This window comes from Adiantum capillus-veneris, chromosome 3 (genome assembly GCF_014529385.1).
Source record: "Adiantum capillus-veneris isolate H3 chromosome 3, ASM1452938v2, whole genome shotgun sequence".
NCBI lineage: Eukaryota > Viridiplantae > Streptophyta > Polypodiopsida > Polypodiales > Pteridaceae > Adiantum > Adiantum capillus-veneris.
Window position 1 is genome coordinate 77746701 of NC_140933.1, and position 22596 is coordinate 77769296.

Consider the following 22596-nt stretch of genomic DNA (forward strand, 5'->3'; position numbering starts at 1 on the left):
TTACACACAGAACATGGCATCATTTTTGTGTGTTGGCAAGTTTTGACTGCTCCTTTTGAACCTTGATTTGAGCGCTTTTGCACGACATCATTTTTGTGATGTTGGTGCGCTTGCAAGCTAACTTCGCCTTCGCTAATTGAAACACCACAAAAAAATATAGGGCTCATCACTTTTTCCAAAGCTCCAAGCAAATAGCTTGGAGCACTTTCGCATGTAAGCTGAGGTAGCGTTTTGTTGACCTTGTTACATTTAGTTCCTATTTGAAAATGCCACCCCCAAGACCTAACTCGGTCTCACACAACCCACTTTCCCTCTCTCCATAGCGACTCACTATCACAGACACTCTCGTATTGTGCGCACATGAGGCATTTAGAGAGGCATCCGTTTACCTTGTGAACATCCTTTACTCGCCGCCTCCTTTGGCGCACATGCAAGAAATTCACTCAGAACCGTTCTTGCGTTGACTCACTGTTGACGGCCTTGCTGCAGAGAGGAAAGCATTGCAACGACCTCCACATAAGCCTATGTCAGCTTTTGCAGGCCACCTCTCACTTTAGCAATAAATCAACACTCTTCCCGCCTCGTGAATGGGCTCATGTTGAAGCAAGTTCGTATGTAGGAAAGGGGTGGTGTCTGTCACAATACGATCGTTCACTCCAACCGTTGAGGTGTGGCAAGGCCTCTGTGCACTTTTTTGCCGGAGGCCCCCACATCTCACCTTAGCCCAGCAAAGACCCTGGAGTATTTCCGCTGTGGTTTTCAAGTGTGTTCGATTTGGTGTCATTGAAACGCGATAATCCAAGACTGGGTCAAACCTTGGTCGGCCCGGGGTTCTCTGTGGATCGTTTCCCTGCTCTTGCCGGGGAAGGCTCCAAGCTCAGGCTCCGCCTCTCCCCTTTCAACAGCCAAAACTATCTGGAGTTTGAAGTACGCTTATGCTCGATTCCTCCTGCCTGCCTTCAAACGACTTTCCTCATTTCGAAAAGCAAAGGACTCGTTGAAAGTTGGAGTGCTGACCGGAGCTACCTTCACTAGTAGCCGACCCGCTAAGCCCTTCAACTTCTTCGCCATGAGAAGTCGTTCTCCTTCGCTGCCGTCGGAGCGCCCCGAAGCTCCCATCTCCTCCGCCTCCCCTTCCCCAGGTACGTCATTCTTTTTCTCCTCTTAGACCCACTGGGTACGTATACTTTCCCCTCCTTTCACAAACCAATTTCTTGGTTGTTTTGGTGCTGATTTTCTCGCAATTCGGGTTTGCTTTCCTTTATATCTCTGTGGTTCTTTGCTTCTTGGGCTTTCTTTGCCTCCTGTCTCTTTTTCTCTCTCGCCATTTTCTATGTCTCTAAGGATTCTTTTAAGTTGCGTTTACTGAGAATATCCATTGGCATCCTTACGTTACTGTGGGTAGTGAATGTAATGTTGGCTGTAGCGGTGCATTGCAATCGCAGAGGATTTACGTGTACCTTACTATGCAAGAAGGCCATTGGAATGTAGATTCTTAGGGCGTTGTTGCAGTGTACAGAGCTTGAGGGAAGTAAAGGTCCTACTCAAGATGATTTCCCATAAGATGACGGTCCTTGTTGCCACAGTGTGTTTGTGATGCTCTCTTGATATGTTAGTTACTTGTGCATGCTGCAATTTGGAGGGAAGACCAGAAAGGCCTGTGTGTGGTAGAGATGAGCCTCGAGAGGAATTTAGCTTCTTTCTTCTCCCTTGACAAAACAAAGCTCAATAACTATCTACCTTGATCTTTTGTACCTCTTGATTTCCTAGATCTAAAGCAATGGATTTCCAAGCAAGTGTCTGGGTGTACTTTTCTGGCATTGCATTAGACTCGAGTCATTTGGCTTCTTTTTCTTTCATAGTACATGAAAGATTTACTCTATGCGTCTCTTCTACAATGGGTCTTTCCTTCTGTAGGCTTTCGAAGCATCTCTTTGGGAGACCTGCGAAGGGGTTACTTAGACATTGTAGTGGAAGGTTCCTCAGCAGTGGAGCCTTTCTTGCGCTCTCCTACTGCAGGTACTTTAATTCAAGTAGGAATCGCTTTTCAACCCTTTGCGGCTGCTCTTCCAACCTCTCCACATCTGACCAGTTTCTCATTGGATATAAGCACATCTGATAAACTCGCTCTCTTACTCCCATTTTCTCGTCTTTTTGCACGAGTTTCTATGCAAATTGCAGGTGCTAGTCTTTCGTCTTCAAAGGATCATTTTAAGATAGAAATTCTGCCCTTTTATTTTTTAGCAAAGTGTTCCAGAGTAAGTATTTTCTTGGCGTGTGCAAGAAGGAAATACTTTTATGATTGCACATACCTTATCTTCGAAAGATCTTGAAGGAGCAAACTTCTATGATAACTTTGATGTTGAGGAGGGTTGTTAGATAACTGCGAGATAACAAAGGTTAGGTGGGGTGATGGAGCAAGCTTTCAAATTGGTTGCTTGTAGACTACAAGCAGAGGATGTTTATGCCTCTGTATGCTTTTCCTCCCTCTAGTTTTGAAAGGTAAATGCCTTCATCAATAGTGAGGGGTTAGAATGGCTAGTTACTAGGTCATTATGTGGGGTGGATGTTTTGATTCGTGAAGAGCTGTAACATGCCAGTGTTTTGTCAAAATGCCGTTGCCAAGGTTAGGACATGGCTTGAGATGTTCTCATCTATGGAGGTTCTGTCTCTAAGTTTCTTCCCAAGAGTTTGGACACTATGTGAGATGTTCTCATTTGTGGAGGTTCTGTCTCAAAGTTTCTCTACCTTTTTGACCAATGGACACGTTATCTACACCTTATAGCGTACCCTTGACTGCCTTCAGTTGTATGGCTTTCATGAGCTTTTAGAAACATACATTTTCTGTATGTGTGGCCAATGGAACGCCTACTTATGGGGGTTTGTCATTTAGTGCATGGAGGTGCGTAATTCACAAGCTTTGGCGTGCATTTGGATGAGCTGACTTTGGAAGATGTGGCATTCAAGAACCACTGCTATGTGACATAAATTTTTTGTCCATTGAAAACATTCTATGACACATAGTACATGTAAAAAGCTGAACAAGTGGCATTCAAGATCCATGATTTCATTGCTAGGTGGTGCGAATTCTGGGTTGTAAATGGAAGACATACAAGGAACTGGAGAAGGTGTTTTTTCAAGGATCTTGCGATTGTTAGTATGAAGTATGTTTGATCACCCCGAGCCAAGTTGGAAAATGGCCTGTTGCCCCTAGAATTCTGTTCAAACATGAGATCCTTAGCTCCTTGGAGTCTGGACACTCACAGGCTACATTGTCCAAAGAATGTTTAATGGTTCTTGGTCGTGCGTTAGCAGGAGGTAGGCACTTTATCATTAGCAAAATCTATCACAACACGTGAAATGCTGTGCAAGTTGTTTGTCAAGGATGTGGCCATTGCCAGGATGAAGTTTGTTTTATCACCCTGAGAAAAGTTGGAATATGGCTTGTTGCCAGTAGGAAACACCAAAGTGTCTTCACAAACACCTTAGGTCCTTGAACCTTTGCAGGATACTTTCTTCAAAATTGTTTCGTTTTGTATTAGCAAGAGGCAGGCAATATGTCATTACCAAATATATGACATGTGAGCTGAACAAGGTGTTGGAAAGAATGTGGCTGCCAGTATGAAGAAAAGTTGTAAGATGGCCTGATGCCAGTACATGTAAGTGTCATCACAAACATGAGTTTTTTAGCGTGTTGAACCCTCACAGTTTACATTCTTCAACAAATTTGGAATGGTTCTTGGTTGTGTGTTAGCATGAGGCAGACACTTTGTCAGTACCAAATTTTAAGTTCCAATTCTTTTCTGGGGAATTTATAGGATTGCTTGATTGGTGTATTTTTTGTTACCATGTTTTCTTTTTCTAAGCTATTTGCTTATGGCATGCTATGTTTGGAATGCAGGTCATCATACACACATGTCCTTAGGAACTTTTCTTGATAGTAAGTATTTTTGAGACGGGCAAAATGTTAGTTGCTAATAGCTTACAACGGTGAAAAAATCCGTATTGTGATTTTGTAATTCTTCCTGAGCCTAAATTTTCAAGCAATGTTTTTTTCTTGATACCATATGATGTGCTTGTGCAGGTAAACCTGAGTCAGATAACACTACTTCCATCATGGAGGACAGAGGAATTTTGCAGGATATCGGTGAGGAGGTGATCTGCACTTTAAGGGCAGCCAGCTACAAGCTTTTCAGATTTCATCTCCATGATTGGCTGGCTTTAGTTGCCCTTGCTGTTATTGATGGGATACTAAACATAATCAATCCTTTTTATCGATATGTTGGAAAACCATTTATACAAGACTACATGTATCCGTTGAAGCCCAACACTATACCATTGCAAGTAGTCCCGGTATGATTTAAGCTCTTCTATTACGATATATAGTTTTTTTCGAATTATATGTGAGGCTTCCATGAAGAAAGTAACAGCTTTTTGTTGATGTGTTGTTATGTACCCTTGGCTGATCGAAAGGAGTGTGTTCAGTTTTTATTTGATTGGTCTAGTTTTATTAAAGACAGCGCATATATTTACTTGTCATGGGTTCGGAATTGGTTGCGTGTTTGCTATTGTCCTCTCTTGTGAAGAGGCGTGGTTGAGGGGTTTCTCTGAAGTCCAATGACACCCTCTTAAGTTTTCTGAAATACTGGAAAGGATCAGCAGTTTTCAGAGAGAGCACTTATTTGTCCTATGATTAATTGCCCTTTCTCTTGCAATTTTTCAAGATTGGGCTGACTGTCAAAGACAAGTTGTATTGACAGGCTTTGATATTCTGGTTTTTGAGGTCAGATGGGAGGTTAAAGTGAAATAGCTTTTCAAGGGCTACTGCCAGAGTTTAGGGTGCCTTGAGTGCTTGAGCAGTTTGCATCTATTTCTGCCACCCTTCTTTTGGTTTTATTTCAGCTTCAATCATCTGTCCTTCCGTCAAGGTGGCAAGTGCTCCTTCCATGGAATTTCTGAATAGTAGGTCCCCATCTTTTAAGGTGAAAATAGCTTTTCAAGGGCTACTGCCAGAGTTTGAGGTGCCTTGAGTGCTTGAGCAGTTTGCATCTATTTCTGGTACCCTTATTTTTTTATATTTCAGCTTCAATCATCTGTCCTACCATCAAGGTGGCAATTGCTCCTTCCATGGAATTTCTGAATAGTTTTTTTTTTTTTTTTTTTGTTGAGCAGGAGGGTGAAATGGGCCACTGAGACCATTGAAGGGTAGAATGGAACCAAGGAATGTTGTGTAGATGTGCTGTAGCTTATTGACACAAAGCTCTTAGGACTCGTGACGTTTGAAGAGTCTACCAGCAATTGACATTTAGAGTGGAAGGAGGGGGAGAGAAATCGACACGAGATTGTTGCCTATTACAAGATTGATGCTTTTCACAAGATGGTGATGTGGCATTAGAACAGAGCTGACCCCGACCGGTGTTGATGACCCAAGGCCGATGCCCAGCAGACTGGCCGTGTTTTGTGGTGCGATTTTGCAGCATGGATCGCAGGATTTGGATATGGCTGATGTGGCATGTACCGGTGTGCTGATGTGACATAATCTTAGGTTAGGCTGCTTTTTGGGGCCACTTATTGATAGCAAATGATTTTAGTGCTTTTCAACACTCTTGTAAAAATAACTTTTTCAGTAAGTTATTTTTGGGGCCACGTGCCTATAAATTTGAGGCTAGCCACACAAATTATGTACAGTGGGCTCACATTGGCAATTGCAACCGACAATTTTGAGCAATAAACAAAGGAGTACTGCACGGGGCGCGGCGCGCCCGTTCTAGGGGCCGAAACCTTTGAGGGGGAAACTCCTCCCCACTGTGTCTTGTCTCCAATGTTCTCTTTAAATTAAAGTTTACTGATCTCAGTCAGCTTTTTGGCTGTATGGCACAAGTGCTTTTGACACTTTTGGAACAGGGGTGCGTTGACCTATGGGAGGGATGTAGGACGCTATACTTGGTATGTAGGTATACCCTTACGGATTTCACCAGGTTGGGATCATTGGCATGTGCGTAGGAGGGATGCTTTCTACTTTGGTGCTACTTTTGATAGAGAGGTCAATACTTTTTTAAGGCCAATTGTGTACGATCGGCTAACACCAAGGACGCAAAGACTTTTTCAGGGTCTTTGGATGAGAAGAAAGCATTGGCCTTCATCAACAGATTGACAAAGCTTTCTTAGGAGGCAACTTTATGGAGACAAAAAAAAACCACGGAGAAGGAGGTGACAGTGTGAGGCTTGTTACTTTTTCAGGCCTCCGGATGAGAAGAGAGCATTGGCTTTCATTAACAATTTGACACAGCTTTCTCAAGAGGCAACTTCACTTGAGCCTCTAATATCAAAAAAGCCACCCCTTCCAAAGGGGAATTCACAATAGTGGTCTTCGACCTTATTGCTTCATGCACTCACTAGATTCAGACTGCTCATTCAACATGCACTTAAGGAATAGATAGTGCCAAAAATCCAAAAGCCTCAAGGTACATCTCAAAATTGAAGAGAATTTGCGAAGTTCTCCTCCTCCATTCACTTTGTATCGAGAGCTAGAGAATCGTACCCTCAAACCAAATTATCGGTGGACATAGCTTACCTTTCCTGTTCTGTTTCTTGTGCTCTGGGACGTGCTAGTTGCTATCCTAGCCTCCTTTGTTCGCTAGCACATCAATCTGAATCTTTGGAATTCTCTGAGGAACTATCAATTGATTCCCCTAGTTCTTTGGAACTCTCTGATGAACTATCAGGTGGTTCCCTTTGTTCTTTCTTAGAACATTTCCAGAAGACATGTCCTTGTTTTCGTCAGCCAAGACACTTGCCCTCTTTGAAGTACTCTGTGTCACGAGACGGGCACCACGTGCCAACGAAAAAGAACAGACTGAACAACTTTAAGCACTTCAAATAACAATTAAACTGTAAGTAATAGGCGACACGAGACGGGGAATGGCGGAATTCGACCCCAAGCGAACATTGGTCCCAAACCTTGGGGCCCCTTCCGGTATTTCTTTATATTACTTGAACTCAGTACAATGCTAGTAATCACGCTCTGCATCTTCACCCGGAAGCATGCCAGAGAATGAGCCCTTTGCACATATTTAAAGGCACTTGGCCTTGAAAAGCAGTTACATGAAAAGCATCAAACTCAAAATCATCTGCCCCAAAAGCACTAGTGCACAAAAAGCTGCCAACGCGTTTTTTGCAAAATCCGGGACTATTCGAACAGTCTACGACGTCATCATGTCAACACGAAATCCGGAAATCCGTATTGCTGGCACATCATCACATCCAGTGTGAATTTCGGGAATCCGCATAGCTGCCATGTCATCAGTTCTCCGCGCGTGTGTGTGTGTTGGCCCTGCTATAATTTTAATGCCTTTAGGTCTCCTGGGCCCCATAAGTTGGTAGGACTTCTTCTTCTTCTTCTGTTGCTTCTTCTTAGGGTTTAGGCCCCTCGGCCGGGATCTGTAGGTTGGCTCCGTTCTTCAGTGGCTTGACATGTCAGCAATTTGTGACACTTAGCACGTTGCTCTTATGTCAAATTGGGCACTGTGGATTTCTTTTTCTGATTCAGCTTCCCTTGGAAGACTCGGAGCACCGGCCGAGGGGTCTAAACCATATTGGAATGGCCATTTTTAGGTCTCCGTTACCCGTTTGCATTCCAACTTCCCGTTCTACATCCACGTTCCTTGTTTCAGACGTGAGTATATGTAACCAAGAATGGCATTTCATACCCGTTGCCGTTCCTCGTTTCCTGTTCCAATTTCCCGTTCTACATAACTATAGCCTAAAGCCAAAAAACTCGTAAGTGTTAAGACTATAGAAATTTTTGCAAATTGCGTTGGTTGATTGCCACGTGGCAAGCTGTATGGATTTGTGCGATTTGTGCTGCTTTTTCGGCATATTTTGGGTGCATGCTTTTGGGGAGCAAAGACTTTTGGATCATGAGCTTTTAGAGCAAGTGCTTCCCTTGTACTGTTTATAAGTGCCCTAGGGCTAGTCTTTTGAGAGCATGTGGGCGCAGAGTCTCAGAGAGAACTGGACAGTCGGGGAGTTGTACCTTTACGAAGCAATAGAAAAGAAATACTGGAAGGGGTGCCAGTCTTTGGGGCCAGTGCATTTGGGGACGGAACTCCATCGTGTTGTGTGGACTCTTTTTCTATCTCTCTATTCAATTTCAGTTATTTGCAGATTTTGTTCGTGTGTTGCTATTGATCTTTCGCTTGGAGTGTCCAAGCCTGTAATAGTGGTATTAGAGCTTAGAACGAATTTTCTTCTACAGAGGATTCAATCCTTTTTGCAACACATGGGTCCTTGCGGAGATTTCGACAGACACGACACCCCTCTGACGGTTAGTGTGTGGAGAGATGAAGAAAAGCTGAGTCCCAACGTTGGAATAGAAATTAGAAGAAATTAATAGAGATTTTGGAAAATTTTCATTGGGAATCTCGACAAAGCAGAGTACAAATGTCAAGTGCAGGTTGACAGTGTATGAAAAGATTGATTAAGTACTCAAAGGACCCAAAATATGTGAATCAGGTGAAGACTTACCCGCTTGATGAGATTCACTCTAGTTGGGGAGAGGCCGTCAATTTTCCTCTCAAGTCTGTAATGAAGCAGAAAGAAAAGCCACATGCAGAAAAGTAGAAGTTGTAGTTGCAGAAAGTGTTTGACAAAGCTCTTGAAAAGAAGACAAACTAGTCAATGAAAAGCTTAAAGCACTCTTGGAAGAAGCGGAAATCATCAGATTTTCTGGATTATTTGCACGGGAAATCACCTTTCAAGGCGGTGAGCAGATCCAAGAAGTGTGTTCGTTTCGAGGATGATCCTTTGTCTTAGGAGAGTTCTGACAGTTCCTTTCCTCTAGTGAGGATAAGAAAATTCGGGAGAAGCGAAAAAAAAAACGTAAAAGAAAGAAAAGCAGATTCTTGAAAAAGTCTTAGAAGGCACAGGAAGCCATCTAGGAGTTGTGAAGCGGAGAGAGAGTTCTGACAGTTCCTTTCCTCTAGTGAGGATAAGAAAATGCGGAAGAAGTGAAAAAAAAGACAAAAAGAAAGAAAAGCATATTCTTGAAAAAGTCTAGAAGGCACAGGAAGCCCTCTAGGAGTTGTGAAGAGGAGACCTCGTCCTTTTCTGATAGTTCAAACAGGGAGAAAAAGAACAAGAAGACCAGGGAGTTCAATGATGGGGGTCAAGCAGTCAAGTTTGACACGTTTTCATGCTACCAAGTGTAACGGGAGGGCACCACTTGCCAATGGAAAAGAACAAACGGAACAGACTTTAGACACTTCAAAACAACTGAACTGAAAGAGGTACACGGCACACAATACACCGAGTGGCGGAGTTTCACCCCAAGAGAGCACCGCCCCAAACGACCCTTTCGGTATTTCTTTATATTGCTTCAACAGAGTACAACACTTGTGGCTCTTCTCTGCATCTGCACGCGTTAGAATGCCAGAGAGAGCCCACAACTCATATTTAAAGGCCTTAGGCCATCTAAAAGCAGTTTACATGAAAAACATCAAGCCCAAAAGCATCTTGTCCAAAAGCTGGCACCCAAAAGCTGCTAGCACAATTCGTGAAAGTCCTTACAGCCTGCCATGTCATCAGCCAGCGCCAAACGTGGGCGTCCGTACATGTGCCACATCATCAGCTTTCTACCCAAGTTCATTTTGTGTGTGTGTGTGTGGCTACTTTATTTTTTGTCCCCATTAGCTAGGGGTTAGGATTAATACCCAACTTGTTATTTGGGCCACTCGGTGGGGATCTGTAAGCTGGTAAAGACTTCCTCCTTTGCTTATGCTAGGATTTAGGCCCCTCGGTCGGGATTTGCAGGTTGGCTAGGGTTCTCAGTGGCTTGACATGCCAGCAGTTTGTGACATCCTCCCCTCTTGAAAGAACCTCCCCTCTTGAAAGAAGAATAATCGTCTGTGATTACATCTGCAAAACAACTCAAGAGGGTCATTCATTTTTATCATTCCATATCAGAGCTATTGATATATTGGCGTAGCAAAATTAGCCATCACACGCAGATCGCGCTAATCTGTAATGTATGTCTTGTTGCACTAAAATTACATACCGAGACAATCTCACCCAATTAGAAATATTCATTGGTTGGCACATCACAATGCAATACAAATGCTTACATATGCATTTTCCAAGACACAACAAACAACACTGCTGAGCACTTCTCCCAGATAGACGGTCTTATACTCAATGACTACCTCCTCACTCCCCCTGCAAATAACTGAAAAAGGTCTCGACTATGACCTTAAAGGAGTGATACAACCAAACGCTCCCCAGATAGCCTGCGTTGCTTGAGGTTCCCAACATACAAGTAAATGCTCCCCAGACACCTGATTTGCGTCGTTCATTTGCGTCGTTCAGAGGTTCCCAACATATAACTAATTGCTCCATAGACACACGATTTGCATCGTTCAGAGGTTTCAAGCATACAACTAAACGCTCCCCACACACCCAGTCTGCGTCGTTCAGAGGCTCACAACAAACATGAACACTCCTCCCAAGAAAGCTCGAGACAAGATATTCAAACATTATCAAGCACCAATCTCTCTTCAGTACTCCTCCCGGGAGTAAATCACAAATCATTGAAACTAGTATCAAAACTAGAGTCAAACAATTTCTAATCGACACCAAGACAGGTTTAAAACATATAGAATCCATTTCAAACAAATTCCAAACAGTTCTTTCTTAAACAAAGTTCTAAAAGCATCTAAATACAAAGCAATTAGAAAATTCATTTGGGGTTTTGTTCGGACAATTGAACTTTAAGGATGACTGGCTTGTCCTAGATTAAAGTGATCGTACGATTTCGAGTCTGGAGTGTCACGGCATTCTTGTCGTGCCGAGGCATGCCCAAGAGAGCATCGCAATTGCCCAGTTTCATGATGTGAAGATCTGCCTTTCCATGGTATTCTTGGATGGTTACTGGAAGAGCGCCAATGAGGGGTACCATCTTCCATGTTTGCCCGGTGGCTAGCTCGGCTTCAAGTTCTCCACCTTGTGAGTCGTAGTCAAAATCCATTTGCTTGAGGAAGTCGAGATGGATGAAATTCTCGGTAGCTCCCGGGTCAAGGAAGATGAGGGCTTTTAAGCAGTTGATTTTTCCATAAGGTTTGCACAATTCATTAGAACTTTCGAGATTAATGCCATAAATATTAGGTATAAGTCCAATTGCATGTTTAGCTCTCTTAGAGAGGTGGTCCCACAGTTTTATTTGCTCTCGGAGCAGGAGGTTTCTCTGAAGATGTATCTGCTCTTTGAAATGTAATTATGCCCTGTTTGAAAACTTTCAAAGCACCGACGTTCTTGTAATAGGGTCTCTCGTTGACGTTGTGTCAAACGATGCCTTTGAGGTTTCTCGAGATTCCCGAGGGTTCGTCCGCTGTGGTGGAGAGTTTTGAGTGTTTGCCGGAGTTTCTTTTGTAATAAACTCTAGCTTCCTTTCATCAGCTTGTAGCCGACTGCAATATGGTGTCGATACTTGTTTGGAAAAACAATACTCTTATAAAAGTGATGGCAGTTTAATTGTGTATTGCTCGCATTGGTCCTCCAAGGGAATCAACTTGAAGAAAGACACCGGAGGTACACGTTGAGAAACCTTTGGTTGTAGTCTTCCATGGTCTGTGCAGCGAGCATTTTCAAGTTTCCACATTTTGACAAAATCTGGGCTTCAAACAGGGAGGTCATGTAACCACGTGCAAAAGTGGTCTTGAAGCGTGCCAAGTCCTTAGAGCATGCAGTTCGGTAGCGATTGAACTCCATCACTATATAGGATTATCATCTCGTAGCTCGAGAAATCTTTTATTTTTTGGTGTAGTTGCCCAAAGCATAAATGTTGTCAAATTATTGAAGGAATTGCAAAGCTTTTCTTCCTATCCTTCACTCTTGAAAAAGTGAATTTTTTTTTGTAGTTCTACCATCCTTGGTTGGTTTGGTTCAAACCTTGGATGTGGATAGTAGGGATATCCATATGGGCTCCAACATTGTACCTAGGTGGCGGTGGCGGTGGTGGTGGCAACGACGGTGGCTGCACTGGATTAATATCAAACGGCTATACCATGTTCTTAAAAACACCCCCAATCAGAACATAAGGTTGGGAGGGTTGTCGGTTAGAGGCTCTTGCACTTTTTGATGCCGGAGGGGGTGGGACCATCTGGGGCATCAGAGGGGGCAACATGTAATTCAGTAACTGTTGGAAACTTTGGAGCATCAGGAGATTTTGTTGAGGATGCCGCAAAGCTCGTTGAGAAAAAACTGCAGGTACTCTAGAATCCAGAAACGCCACGGTGCTCTGTCTGTTCTTGGTAGGACCGGTATACTTTCAGAAAAGCACATGATTGGAGCTCTTATACCACTATCGTCCATACAACTGCCACATCATCACTTGTCTACGCAAGTTAATTCGTGTATGGTGCGTGCGTGCTTTATTTTTAGGCCCCATTGGATGGGTCCCATAAGTTAGCTTGGGGTTAGGATTATTAATTCTAACCCAACTTGTTATTTAGGCCACTCGACGAGGATCTCTAAGTTGGTAAAGACTTCTTCTTCTTTGCTATTGCTAGGGTTTAGACCCCTTGGCCGGGAGCTGTAGGTTGGCTATTGCTAGGCTCGGGGACGTTAGGTCTTCAGTGGCTTGATATGTCAGCATGACACCAGGACACCATCATGTCAAAGGTGCAACAAAAAAGGGTGAATTGGGTGGTGATCTCGTTTGCAACTGTCACAAATTGTTGACGTGTCAAGTCACTGAAGAAGAGAGCCAACCTTCAGATCACGGCCGAGGGGCCTGAACCCAAAGAAGAACAAGCAATAGAAGAAGAAGAAGTCCTACCAACTTATGGGACCCCGTTCGATGGGGCCCAAGTGACATAAAGGCATATAAATAAATCAAGACCCACACACACACAGCCCGGATTTTCCGCTGACAGCTGACGTGGCAGAACTGTACAGATTTCTGCAAAACGCGTTGACAGTGTCGACGTAGCAAATTTCCGCAAAACACGCTGACAGTGCTGACGTGGCAATTGTACGGATTTTCGCAAAATGCGTCGGCAGATTTTGGGCATTGCTTTTGGACGAGATGCTTTTGAGTTTGAAGGCTTTTCATGTAAATTGCTTTTGGGGCCTAGTGCCTTTAAATATGAGGCCATGGGCTCATTCTCTGGCATGCTTCCTGGAGAAGGTGCAGAGTTTGGAGTACTGGCTTGTACTGTATTGATGCAATATAAAGAAATACCGAAAGGGGCGCCAAGGTTTGAGGCCAATACTCTCTGGGGTGGAATTCCGCCACTCCGTGTCGCGTGTCATCTCTCTCTCTCTCTCTCTCTCTCTCTCTCTCTCTCTCTCTCTCAATTTAGTTCAATTGTTATTGCAGTGCTAAAAGTCTGTTCAGTCTCTTCTTTTCTATTGGCTCGTGGTGCTCGTCTTGTGACAGCAACCGCGAGCAATGTTCAAACCATAGTTACCCGAAACGCGAAACGGAAATGACGACGGGGCCTCCCTGCAGAACGGGGGAATGAGAACGGCACGGAACGGGAGGCTTAAAAAACACCCAAATAATGCTATTCTTAGCGTTATGTGTTTGAATACAAGTAGTACTGGAGTCCTTTGACTCCACTACCCACAAAAAACACGATTTGAAGACCATTCAACCTTATTATGAGTTGATTGGGATGCGCGGCGCGCCATAGATTATCCGAGAAAGAGAGAGAGCTTGATACTTGAGGGTTTGAGAGAGAGCTTGAGAGAGGGCTTGAGAGAGAGGCTTCACCTCTTGAAAGTTGAGACCGAGGGAGAGAGAGCTTGAGGGCAAGTCCCGAGGGAGAGAGGTTGAGAGCTTGAGGCCGAAGCGGCGAAGGGTAGAGCTTGAGAGCAAGGGAGAGAGAGAGAGAGCCTTGAGGCTCGTTGCATTTGTGAAGGAATGGGGGGAAGAGGAAGCAATTGATAAGGCTGCCCATGCCCGTTTATGACCGTTGGGCCCTGTCTAGTCCGTTTTTTTCTAGCCGTTGCTACCGTCCCGGCTTTGTCCGGTCTGTCAGAAGGAACGTCTGGTCCAGGACGTTCCCCGCATTTCCAACCGGTCGAAACGCCGTTCCGACGTTCCAGGCCCTGTCTGGTCCGTTCCTTGGTAACTATGGTTCAACCTCCAACCAATGAATCTCGAATGTATTGTGACAGATCTCCTTGGAATCAACTTCCTATCGTGTACCGTCCATTGAACGATCATAGGTGCGCGCACCGCTATCAATAATAATCAAACCATGTCGTGTAGATAGATAGATAGATAGATATATATATATATATATATATATATATATATATATATATATATATATATATATATAGAGAGAGAGAGAGAGAGAGAGAGAGAGAGAGAGAGAGAGAGAGAGAGAGAGAGAGAGAGAGAGAGAGAGAGAGAGAGAGAGAGAGAGAGAGAGAGAGAAATGAAATGTTATATTAACATCTTCAAAAGGCCAAAGTGACCTATGAGACCAGAAAGTTACAATGTGGTGGATTTGATACAAAGTCAGAGTAACAAAATAACAACATACCAAAACAAAACAAAGATATATACTATGGGATCCTAGACTGGTCGATGTGAACTAAGCAAAAATGGGCGGCTTGCTGGGATAGCTGAATCACAGGAGATCTAGCATCGGTCGTTTGCGGATCTCATCAATCTCCTCCATGGTTAGTAGTCTGACCGGGCGTCGTGCATGCTTGGCCAGAGTGCTCCGAATCTTTTGACGTAGCCTCTGTTGATGCTGTGTAGTCCTCCGCAGTCGTGGGCGCCGGGACTTCCCCAGCTCAATCGCTCGGTTGATCAATGTGCCTTTGGTGTGAGATGAGAGGGAGCTCTGCTTTGGGAGTGGCTCCTGCGGCTGTCCCGTGTCTGCTCTGAAGAAGTCTGTGATCCGTCTTTGAGATTGGCTAGCCTCGCCACTCATCAGGCTATCTGTGTGTCTGCGCAGCTCGAGCAAGAACAAACCCAGGCATCTCTGATCCTCATATCCCATGACTCTTGAGAGTGGTCCAAAACCCTCTATGAACCATAGTAACAGGGAATGGCCATTTTCGGGTCCCCGTTCCCCGTTCCCATCCTAATTTCCCGTTCTGAATCCCCGTTCCGTGTTTCAAACGTGAGTATCCAAAACAGGGAATGGCATTTCATGCATGTTGCCGTTCCCCGTTCCCCGTTCCGATTTCCCGTTCCTGGTAACTATGCTCTGAACAAGCAATGGAAGTGGCCTCGTATCTCGTAGTAGATGGGGCAGCAGCATGTGTAGTGCAACTCTGTCTTAGGCTCCATGTCACGCAAGGGCCAAGTCCTGGCCTCAGCTGGTACTCCGCTGTATCTCCCAGTCTCAATCTGCAGCTGGTGAGAAGATGTGCGTAACTGGCCAATAGCACATCGTATCCCATGAGACAAGTGGGTGTCCATGTATCTGGGTCTCGTCACAAAACCATCCTCCATAAGTTGGAGAAGATGGTCTCTGTAGAAACCCATCTTCGTGCCCAATTCTTGTGCTAGCTGTATCCATGTCCTCCTGGTGTCTAGCTGGGTTAGGTCTTGGCGGATGAGCGTGGTGATCTCGGACTGTGTAAGAGTGAGAGATGGTGCATCCAGTGAGTACTGGAATGGTGGCAGCTTGTCTATGCTGAACCCATGCGCCTGAAACCATGATGCCATCTCCCCATACCAACATGTTGTATCTCCTTGCATGGCTAACTGTCGAGAGGACTCAAGTGCAATGCGAGCATATCTGTCTCTAGGAAGTTCCCATGTGCGGTGTATGAAGGAGACTGATATGGTGAGCGCCTCAACCACTAGGGGGGGCGCTAGCTCTGCTCGGATAATGGCCTGTGGTACTGATGCCTTGGCTCTAATGAGCCGCGAGATCATAGAGACGAGAGGTTTCTCCATGTTCCCCCATCCATCAGTGCGACCCTGCCTCCCGTGGTGATCCAATGAGGGTCCCCTTATTTCAGCTCCATAGAACAATGCAGAAGCCACCAAAGTGTCAAAGAGCCAGAGCTTCGTCCGGGGCTCCTGAAACTGAACCTGCGAACACATCCTCTCCAATCTACCCAATGCTGCGTGGGCTCTAGTCAGTCTGGTCTCTGCTGCTCTTCTGAGTGAGAATGCAGGTCTGCTAAAAACCACTCCAAGGTAAGTGTAAGCTTATGTGTACTCCACAATCTCCTGGCCGTATGTGAATGTAGGTGCTGACCTCCTGATCCACTGTGGGGTGGTATTAAACACCATAACCTTGGTTTTACCAAGGTTGACAGACAAACCACTTTTGTGGGCAAACCTATGCAAAGCATCCAATTGACGTTGCATTCCCTCCGGAGATTTGGAGATCAACACAATATCATCAACATATAACAAAAGTGGAATCCATGTCCCTGCCAACTGTGCACCTCTTATCATCATCGCTCTCAATGTAGTCAGAGACCTCATCCACATACATACCGAATAGAGTAGGAGAGAGCGGGCAGCCCTGCTTCACCCAATAGTGGAGTGAACCGGTGTAGATGCGTACATGCCCTACTACTGATCTGTACAATGACATGATTCCCCAAATGAGCTCTGTGGGTACTCCCATCTCTTGTAATCTGCGCATCAATCTAGCTCTGGGTACTGTGTCAAAGGCTTTGCGGAAGTCCACAAAGCTACAATAGATCCGTCTCCCATGAGATCTGCCCTCCTCGATGATGGCCCTGAGTATCAAGATATGGTCAAGAGTAGAGAAGCCTCTCATGAACCCTGCCTGCCTAGCTGCACGCATTCCTTCCCTCTTTGCCCATCTACTCAACTGTTGCTCAAGAATGGATGCATACAACCGTGCCAGTGTGTGTCCAATCATGATAGTGCGATAATTCCCAGGCTCCATGGGGTCTCCTGACTTGAAGATAGGTACAATCGTAGATAGGCTCCAAGTGTCCGGTAGGCCCTCACACATGGCACGGTTAAACATAACTGCTAGAAGCTCTGCTAGTAGGTCTTTGGCATGCATGAAATGCTCAGCGACTAAGCCATCATGATCATATGCTCTCCCAGTCCTCATCCTGTCAATGGCTTTCTTCACCATCTCAGCGGTGAAAAAAGCACGTGTGTGTGGGCATGGATCGGGGGGGTTGGGAAGGGGCGGCTGTCCAGGTACTGTGTACAAAGATGATGCGTACTGACCCCATGTCTCTGTGGAGGTAACAACAGGGGGAGGGGATTGCTCATGAAAGAGCCGCCACGCCTCATGAGAGAGAGAGAGAGAGAGAGAGAGAGAGAGAGAGAGAGAGAGGAGAAGAGAATTTTAACGTCGTAGGAAACCATCCCAAGAGACCTTAAAGATCTATCCGACGAGGACTCGAGTTGAACTCAAGACCTGTTATGAGAGAGAGAGAGAGAGAGAGAGAGAGAGAGAGAGAGAGAGAGAGAGAGAGAGAGAGAGAGAGAGAGAGAGAGAGAGATGGCAAACACTACAAGAGAAAATGTTGGTGGCTGCAAATGCAAGAGGAGAGAAAATTCGAGATGCATACCTAGAGAGAGAACGCTAGAGAGAGAAAGAGGCCCAAAATGCTCATTGCTCTACAGTGAACATATGGTAAAAAATATAGAGGGGGGGTTGGGGGGGGGGGGGGGGGGGGGGGGGGGGGGGGGGGGCATATATAGGCAAATACCAAATTGGCCCTACCTATTGCAAAACCCCACATTTGGTAAATTTAACCTAAAATGCTTATAAATGTGAAAAACTCACTGAAGATGACCTGATGCACACATTTAGTAGCACATCCGCAAAGCACTAGAGACTCTTAAGCCCGGGAAAACCTAGGAACGGGGGTCTCGCCTCATGCCAGTCTACGAGGTGGGCAACACCGTGGAGTGCGCAGTCGAGAAAGGTACGTCTACCTCATATACGACCGGGCAAAGCCATAAAACAGCCCACTCCCTAATTTGCTCCTAGGAGATATTGGAGCCACCACCAGAAGGAATCTAAACTCTTAACGCCCCCTCTCAGCACTTGGACAAGAAACAAGTCCAATGGAGGTGGCATGAGAGGATAATGTCACGTGTGCAAGAGGTTTGGTGAAGATATCAACAGGGTTTTGTGACATTGGAATATACTCTTGTTGAATAGAGCCATCCTTGGTTTTCTCACGAACAAAATGGTACTGTATCTCTATATGCTTGGTCTAGGCATGAAAGTTCGGTTGCTTTCAATGGCTATACAACTCTGGTTGTAAGAGTACATCGTGGTTGTTTGTTGGGGAAATCCAATCTGTGAAAGTAGCCTCCGTAACCGCACTGACTCACATGCAGCAGTGCAATCGACCTTGTATTTTGCCTCTTTGGAAGATAAGGCAATGTCGGCTGTTTCTTACTATAACATGCAAGTGCTCTTTAGCCAAAAAAAAAGGTGTAACCTGAAGCTGACTGTCGTCCATCTGGATCTCCACCCCAATTTGAATCATTCCATCCTCGTAGATTTCTAGCCGCATAGCGAGTGCCTAATGACTTGGTCGCCTTAAGTATTGCAGAGTCCGAAGAGCGTGCTCCATATGTGACTTGGCGGGTCTCTGCATGAAAGAGCTGAGAAGTCCCACCAAGAAGTTGACATCAAATGCCACGTGCACATTGCATTAGAGCGACATGGACAAGCTACTATTACAAGTCAGTATCAGATCAGCCCTAGCATTTTGCAGATCCTCAGCGTCTGTTCACGCTTCGTGTACAAATAGGAAAGGAATCTGAGTTGAGAGCTAGTCTCTCGGATTTCTCTAGCGGGAAGGAAACGACCATCGAGTCTAAGATCTAGAATGGAGGGGTTTCTCCGGTTCTTGTGCTTGTAAAAAGATTCTCCCTGAATAAAGATTCTCTTGGGGGGGGGGGACCAGCCCATCTTCTAGTCCTCAATACTGTGTTGATCGTCTCCCTTGTCTCTTTTGATCAATATTGTATTTACTTTCAGTCTATTGATTATTCATGTGCGTTAATGCTTGAATCTTGATGGCATGTAGACAATAGCATTACGCAAGAAGTTGACATGGATAAACAATTTCTTGATGAGAGTGTTAGTTAGGGATAACATTTAAAGATAGGCTGAGTAGCCTCTTGATGGATCTCTAGATGAGAGTATGCTTACGCAGGAATCTCCGGGTCTCCCTCAAATAGCCTTCAAAGCAGTTTGCGGCGCTGAAATGTTCCTTCTGCAATAGAAATGACATCTGTTGCCACATCAGATGGTGGATTGGTGGGTGTAGAGGTTTCATGGTAGGGGGAGTGCCTCTCTTACCACCCTATTTCCCCCCTCCATCAATTATCAACTGGTTCATTTGGTTGGCGAATCACATCTTTTTAGTAGACTTGTGGAGACATTCTGATGAGAGGATGAGGGAAGAAGAGAACTCTTAACATCATAGGAGCAAAGAAACCTCTGTAGTTATGTGTAGATCTTCAGCAGCCTCTGAGGGATGGGCCCTTGCATGATGATGTAGTATTCGGTGAGACGGGGTCCTATCTTCCTTGGTTTGGAGGGATCATCAATGGTGTGCTACAGATTTCAGAATTTACACGTCACACTTGAGTGAGATTTTGACCACTTCTACTTCAAATAATTGCTGCGATGCCATTCTTTGACGACTTCTGAAGTCAGGCTTGGCTGTGTTTGACACGATTGACGGTTGTGCACTTACAGGGAAACCAGCAACCATTGGACGTGCAGTTTTAAGTCAGCTCAAATTTTTACAATAGCCGCAGTATCCTTCTTGCTACTTACTGGATTAAGCAGTTGATTAAGAAATTTGTTGGATGAAGATGTTCATGGAACCTACGCAGACAAATCTCATATCTGTATAAGGATTAGAAACTGACAAAACACTTAGTCAAGCATGTTTTTCATGCATGAGGAATTATGGCATTGCTTTTGAAACTTGACACTGCAAGGTACTTTTGAATACTTTTATGTCAGCGGAAGATGCTTCTAAATTCCTTTCCGAATTGTAATTATTTAAATCCGTCAACTTTCTAGTTTTACTGGCGAGATTTTTACGAAAGAAGAAATTGTGTTCTGTTGAAATTTCCCTATTGTAAGTTGTTCTTTCTTTTGTTGGGTTTAGCTGTTGTGTCGTGAGTGCTCATCTCGCTCTAATTTTTGTCCTTATTTATCGGTAAGATTAATTTAAGGGAAAGTCAGTACTACAGTAAGATGAAATTTGTTCAGTATTGGGGCGAGTCAGCCTCTTTATTAACAGCAAGATGTAGCAGGGTAAGATCATTCTGAACAAACTCTCCAATGGCATCATTCTGAACAAATTCTTGAATGGCCTTTTGCAGGTGATTGCGGTAGGAATTCCTCTAGTTATTTTTATTATTTATTTTCTTTACACGAAGGATATCACAGACCTACACCATGCCATTCTTGGTAAGGTGCAAATTGGTGATATAGTTTCAAGCCTTTTTCACTCTGAACCGGAGGGCGTCATGGAAAAATAATCAGCTCTTTTTAAAAAGAAAAGTTAATCTTTGTGTGGACAGGCCTACTATTCGCGGTTCTAATTTCAGCAGTAATCACCGATTCGATAAAAAATGCTGTAGGTCGGCCTCGGCCAGATTTTTTCTGGAGGTGTTTCCCTGATGGAATTGAGGTAAATCTCCTATAATTTATTTTTTCTTTGATAGGTGGGATGCATGAAGTTTCAAGTGACAGTTTTCTTAAAGAGCTTTCTGTTGAGATCTTAGAGGTACAACAACGTTACTTTTGAGGTCCAATGTACTGGTGAGCAGTCAGTTATAAAGGAGGGGCACAAGAGTTTTCCAAGTGGGCATACATCATGTATGCCTCTTTACCTCTCCTCTTGATCTTGATTCCATATTGGTCAATGTTCAGCTCTTAAGGAATCAGGCTGAATAATGGTTGGTTAACATCTAGATTTTTTGTCAAGACAGGGTCATTTGCTGGCTTGGGGTTTTTATCCTTATATTTGGCAGGAAAGCTTCAGATGTTTAATCGCCGGGGCCATGTTGGAAAACTTATTATTGTTGTTCTTCCACTGATAGGCGCCTTATTAGTAGGTCTGTCACGAGTTGATGACTATTGGCATCATTGGAATGATGTTTTCGGGGGAGCTATCATAGGTAAGATTTCCCTTTTCATTCAAAGCGGTCAGCAATAGTCAATTAAAGTCATCGTTGCCTGCATTAATGTGCTGTGTAAGTGAATGTATTATCAGATATTTGCATGCACATGCGAGAAGTAAATGGGTTTGAAGTTTGTGTGGAAACAACCTATAGATGTGTACGTAATAGTACATCAACTCTGTATCACTTAGCTTATTGCTGATGGACAAGTAGAAAAAGGAATTTGGGCTCAGTAAATAAGGCCACAATTGCAGTGCTAAGGGCAGTCTATTGATGTGGTTGCCTTCCAAAGTTGTCCTGCAAATGTTGATGACACTCTGAAGAAAGTAATCGTTTTGTTGCAAGTGCCTGTCAATTCTGCAGTAGTCTCACGATTTGCGTTGCTCAAAGCAGGCTTGACTATGGCAATAGTGTGCTATCATCATCTTTTTCCATCCGTGTTCAGTGACAAAAGTAAGTTGAACATTGAATCCTCCATATTTTTTCAGGTTGCACAGTAGTTTGCAGTAGTAATAAGACTGCGGTGTCAGTCTCATAAAGTTTTTGTCGTGGTTCTTCTAGGCACGGGGCCTCACAGTTATCTTCAAATAGGAAATAACTTCAAGCTGAGTGTTTTCTCTTGGGTTCCGCGCCGGCGGCAACACTCCGATTGGCCTCCTGCAGGGAATGGAAGGCAAGAGCTTGATATGGAGCTTGGTGCTACCAATAATATTCCTTGAATGATTGTAATGACATTTTTGTAACATAGTGCGATTTTCAAATCCGGTGTATATTATTCTTTGTTTTGGCTCGACAAGGAATTGTTATACAATGAAGGTTTCTTGCATATACATGGACATAATTAATAAGCTCTGAACAAAAGATAGGAAGAATACTGTTGTGCTCCTCTGGTCTTTGTCAAGTTGTGCCGTGTAGAGAGAGGGGTTGACAGGAGCCTGGTGCTCTTCCACACCACAATCCAGAGGATTGTCCATTGTGTCATATCTAAGTCCTTGCAGACAAGTGCACTTACATCTTTTGACGTGCTTCCTAAGAATTGCTTAAAAAGGCTGGTGAAACTTAAGTGTGTGCACCATTCATGCAGGTTATTGGTATTGTTGTGCAAGGAGAGTGTGTGTGTGTGTGTGTGGGTGTTTGCAAAGAGCTTTTCTTGCTGATGTCCATAATAATCGGACTAGTATGCCCTAAAGATACTTTAAAGAAAACTTTGAGAGGTTGAAAAATGATGCGAAGTGGAAGGTTGTTACCATATTTTTCTTCGGAAGGGTGTTCAGGTCTAATAAAAAAAAAACAAAAATGGAATCCTTCCATAAGAAATTTGGAAGTGCCATTGCTGAAACTGTTGTTAACAGAGGATGGTGAAAATTGAAAGGGAAACTTCACTCTAATTGGCCCAGGTAAGATATTTGAATGTTTTTGTGAAAGGAACTCATTGAGGCTAATTTTTCAAAGGAAGGTAG

General features: G+C 44.2%; 1 protein-coding gene across 4 annotated transcripts; it reads left to right on the plus strand.

The window, feature by feature from the left end:
* The first annotated feature begins 433 nt into the window (after positions 1 to 433).
* On the plus strand, positions 434 to 22022 carry LOC147461148 (lipid phosphate phosphatase 2-like). 4 transcript variants are annotated; one of them, XM_086508769.1, is made up of 10 exons: positions 487 to 1142; positions 1918 to 2019; positions 3902 to 3940; positions 4085 to 4353; positions 20333 to 20420; positions 20534 to 20643; positions 20738 to 20831; positions 20945 to 21133; positions 21530 to 21589; positions 21698 to 22022. In XM_086508769.1, the coding sequence occupies exons 1-10, from the start codon at positions 1070 to 1072 to the stop codon at positions 21853 to 21855; spliced, it is 1182 nt and encodes a 393-aa protein (XP_086364895.1). In that variant the 5' UTR covers positions 487 to 1069; the 3' UTR covers positions 21856 to 22022. The 4 variants fall into 4 exon arrangements, with proteins under 4 accessions (XP_086364897.1, XP_086364895.1, XP_086364896.1 ...); XM_086508771.1 differs by lacking the exon at positions 21530 to 21589 and having other exon boundaries at positions 434 to 1142; positions 21625 to 21760; XM_086508770.1 differs by lacking the exon at positions 1918 to 2019 and having other exon boundaries at positions 521 to 1142.
* The last annotated feature ends 574 nt before the right edge of the window (positions 22023 to 22596 follow it).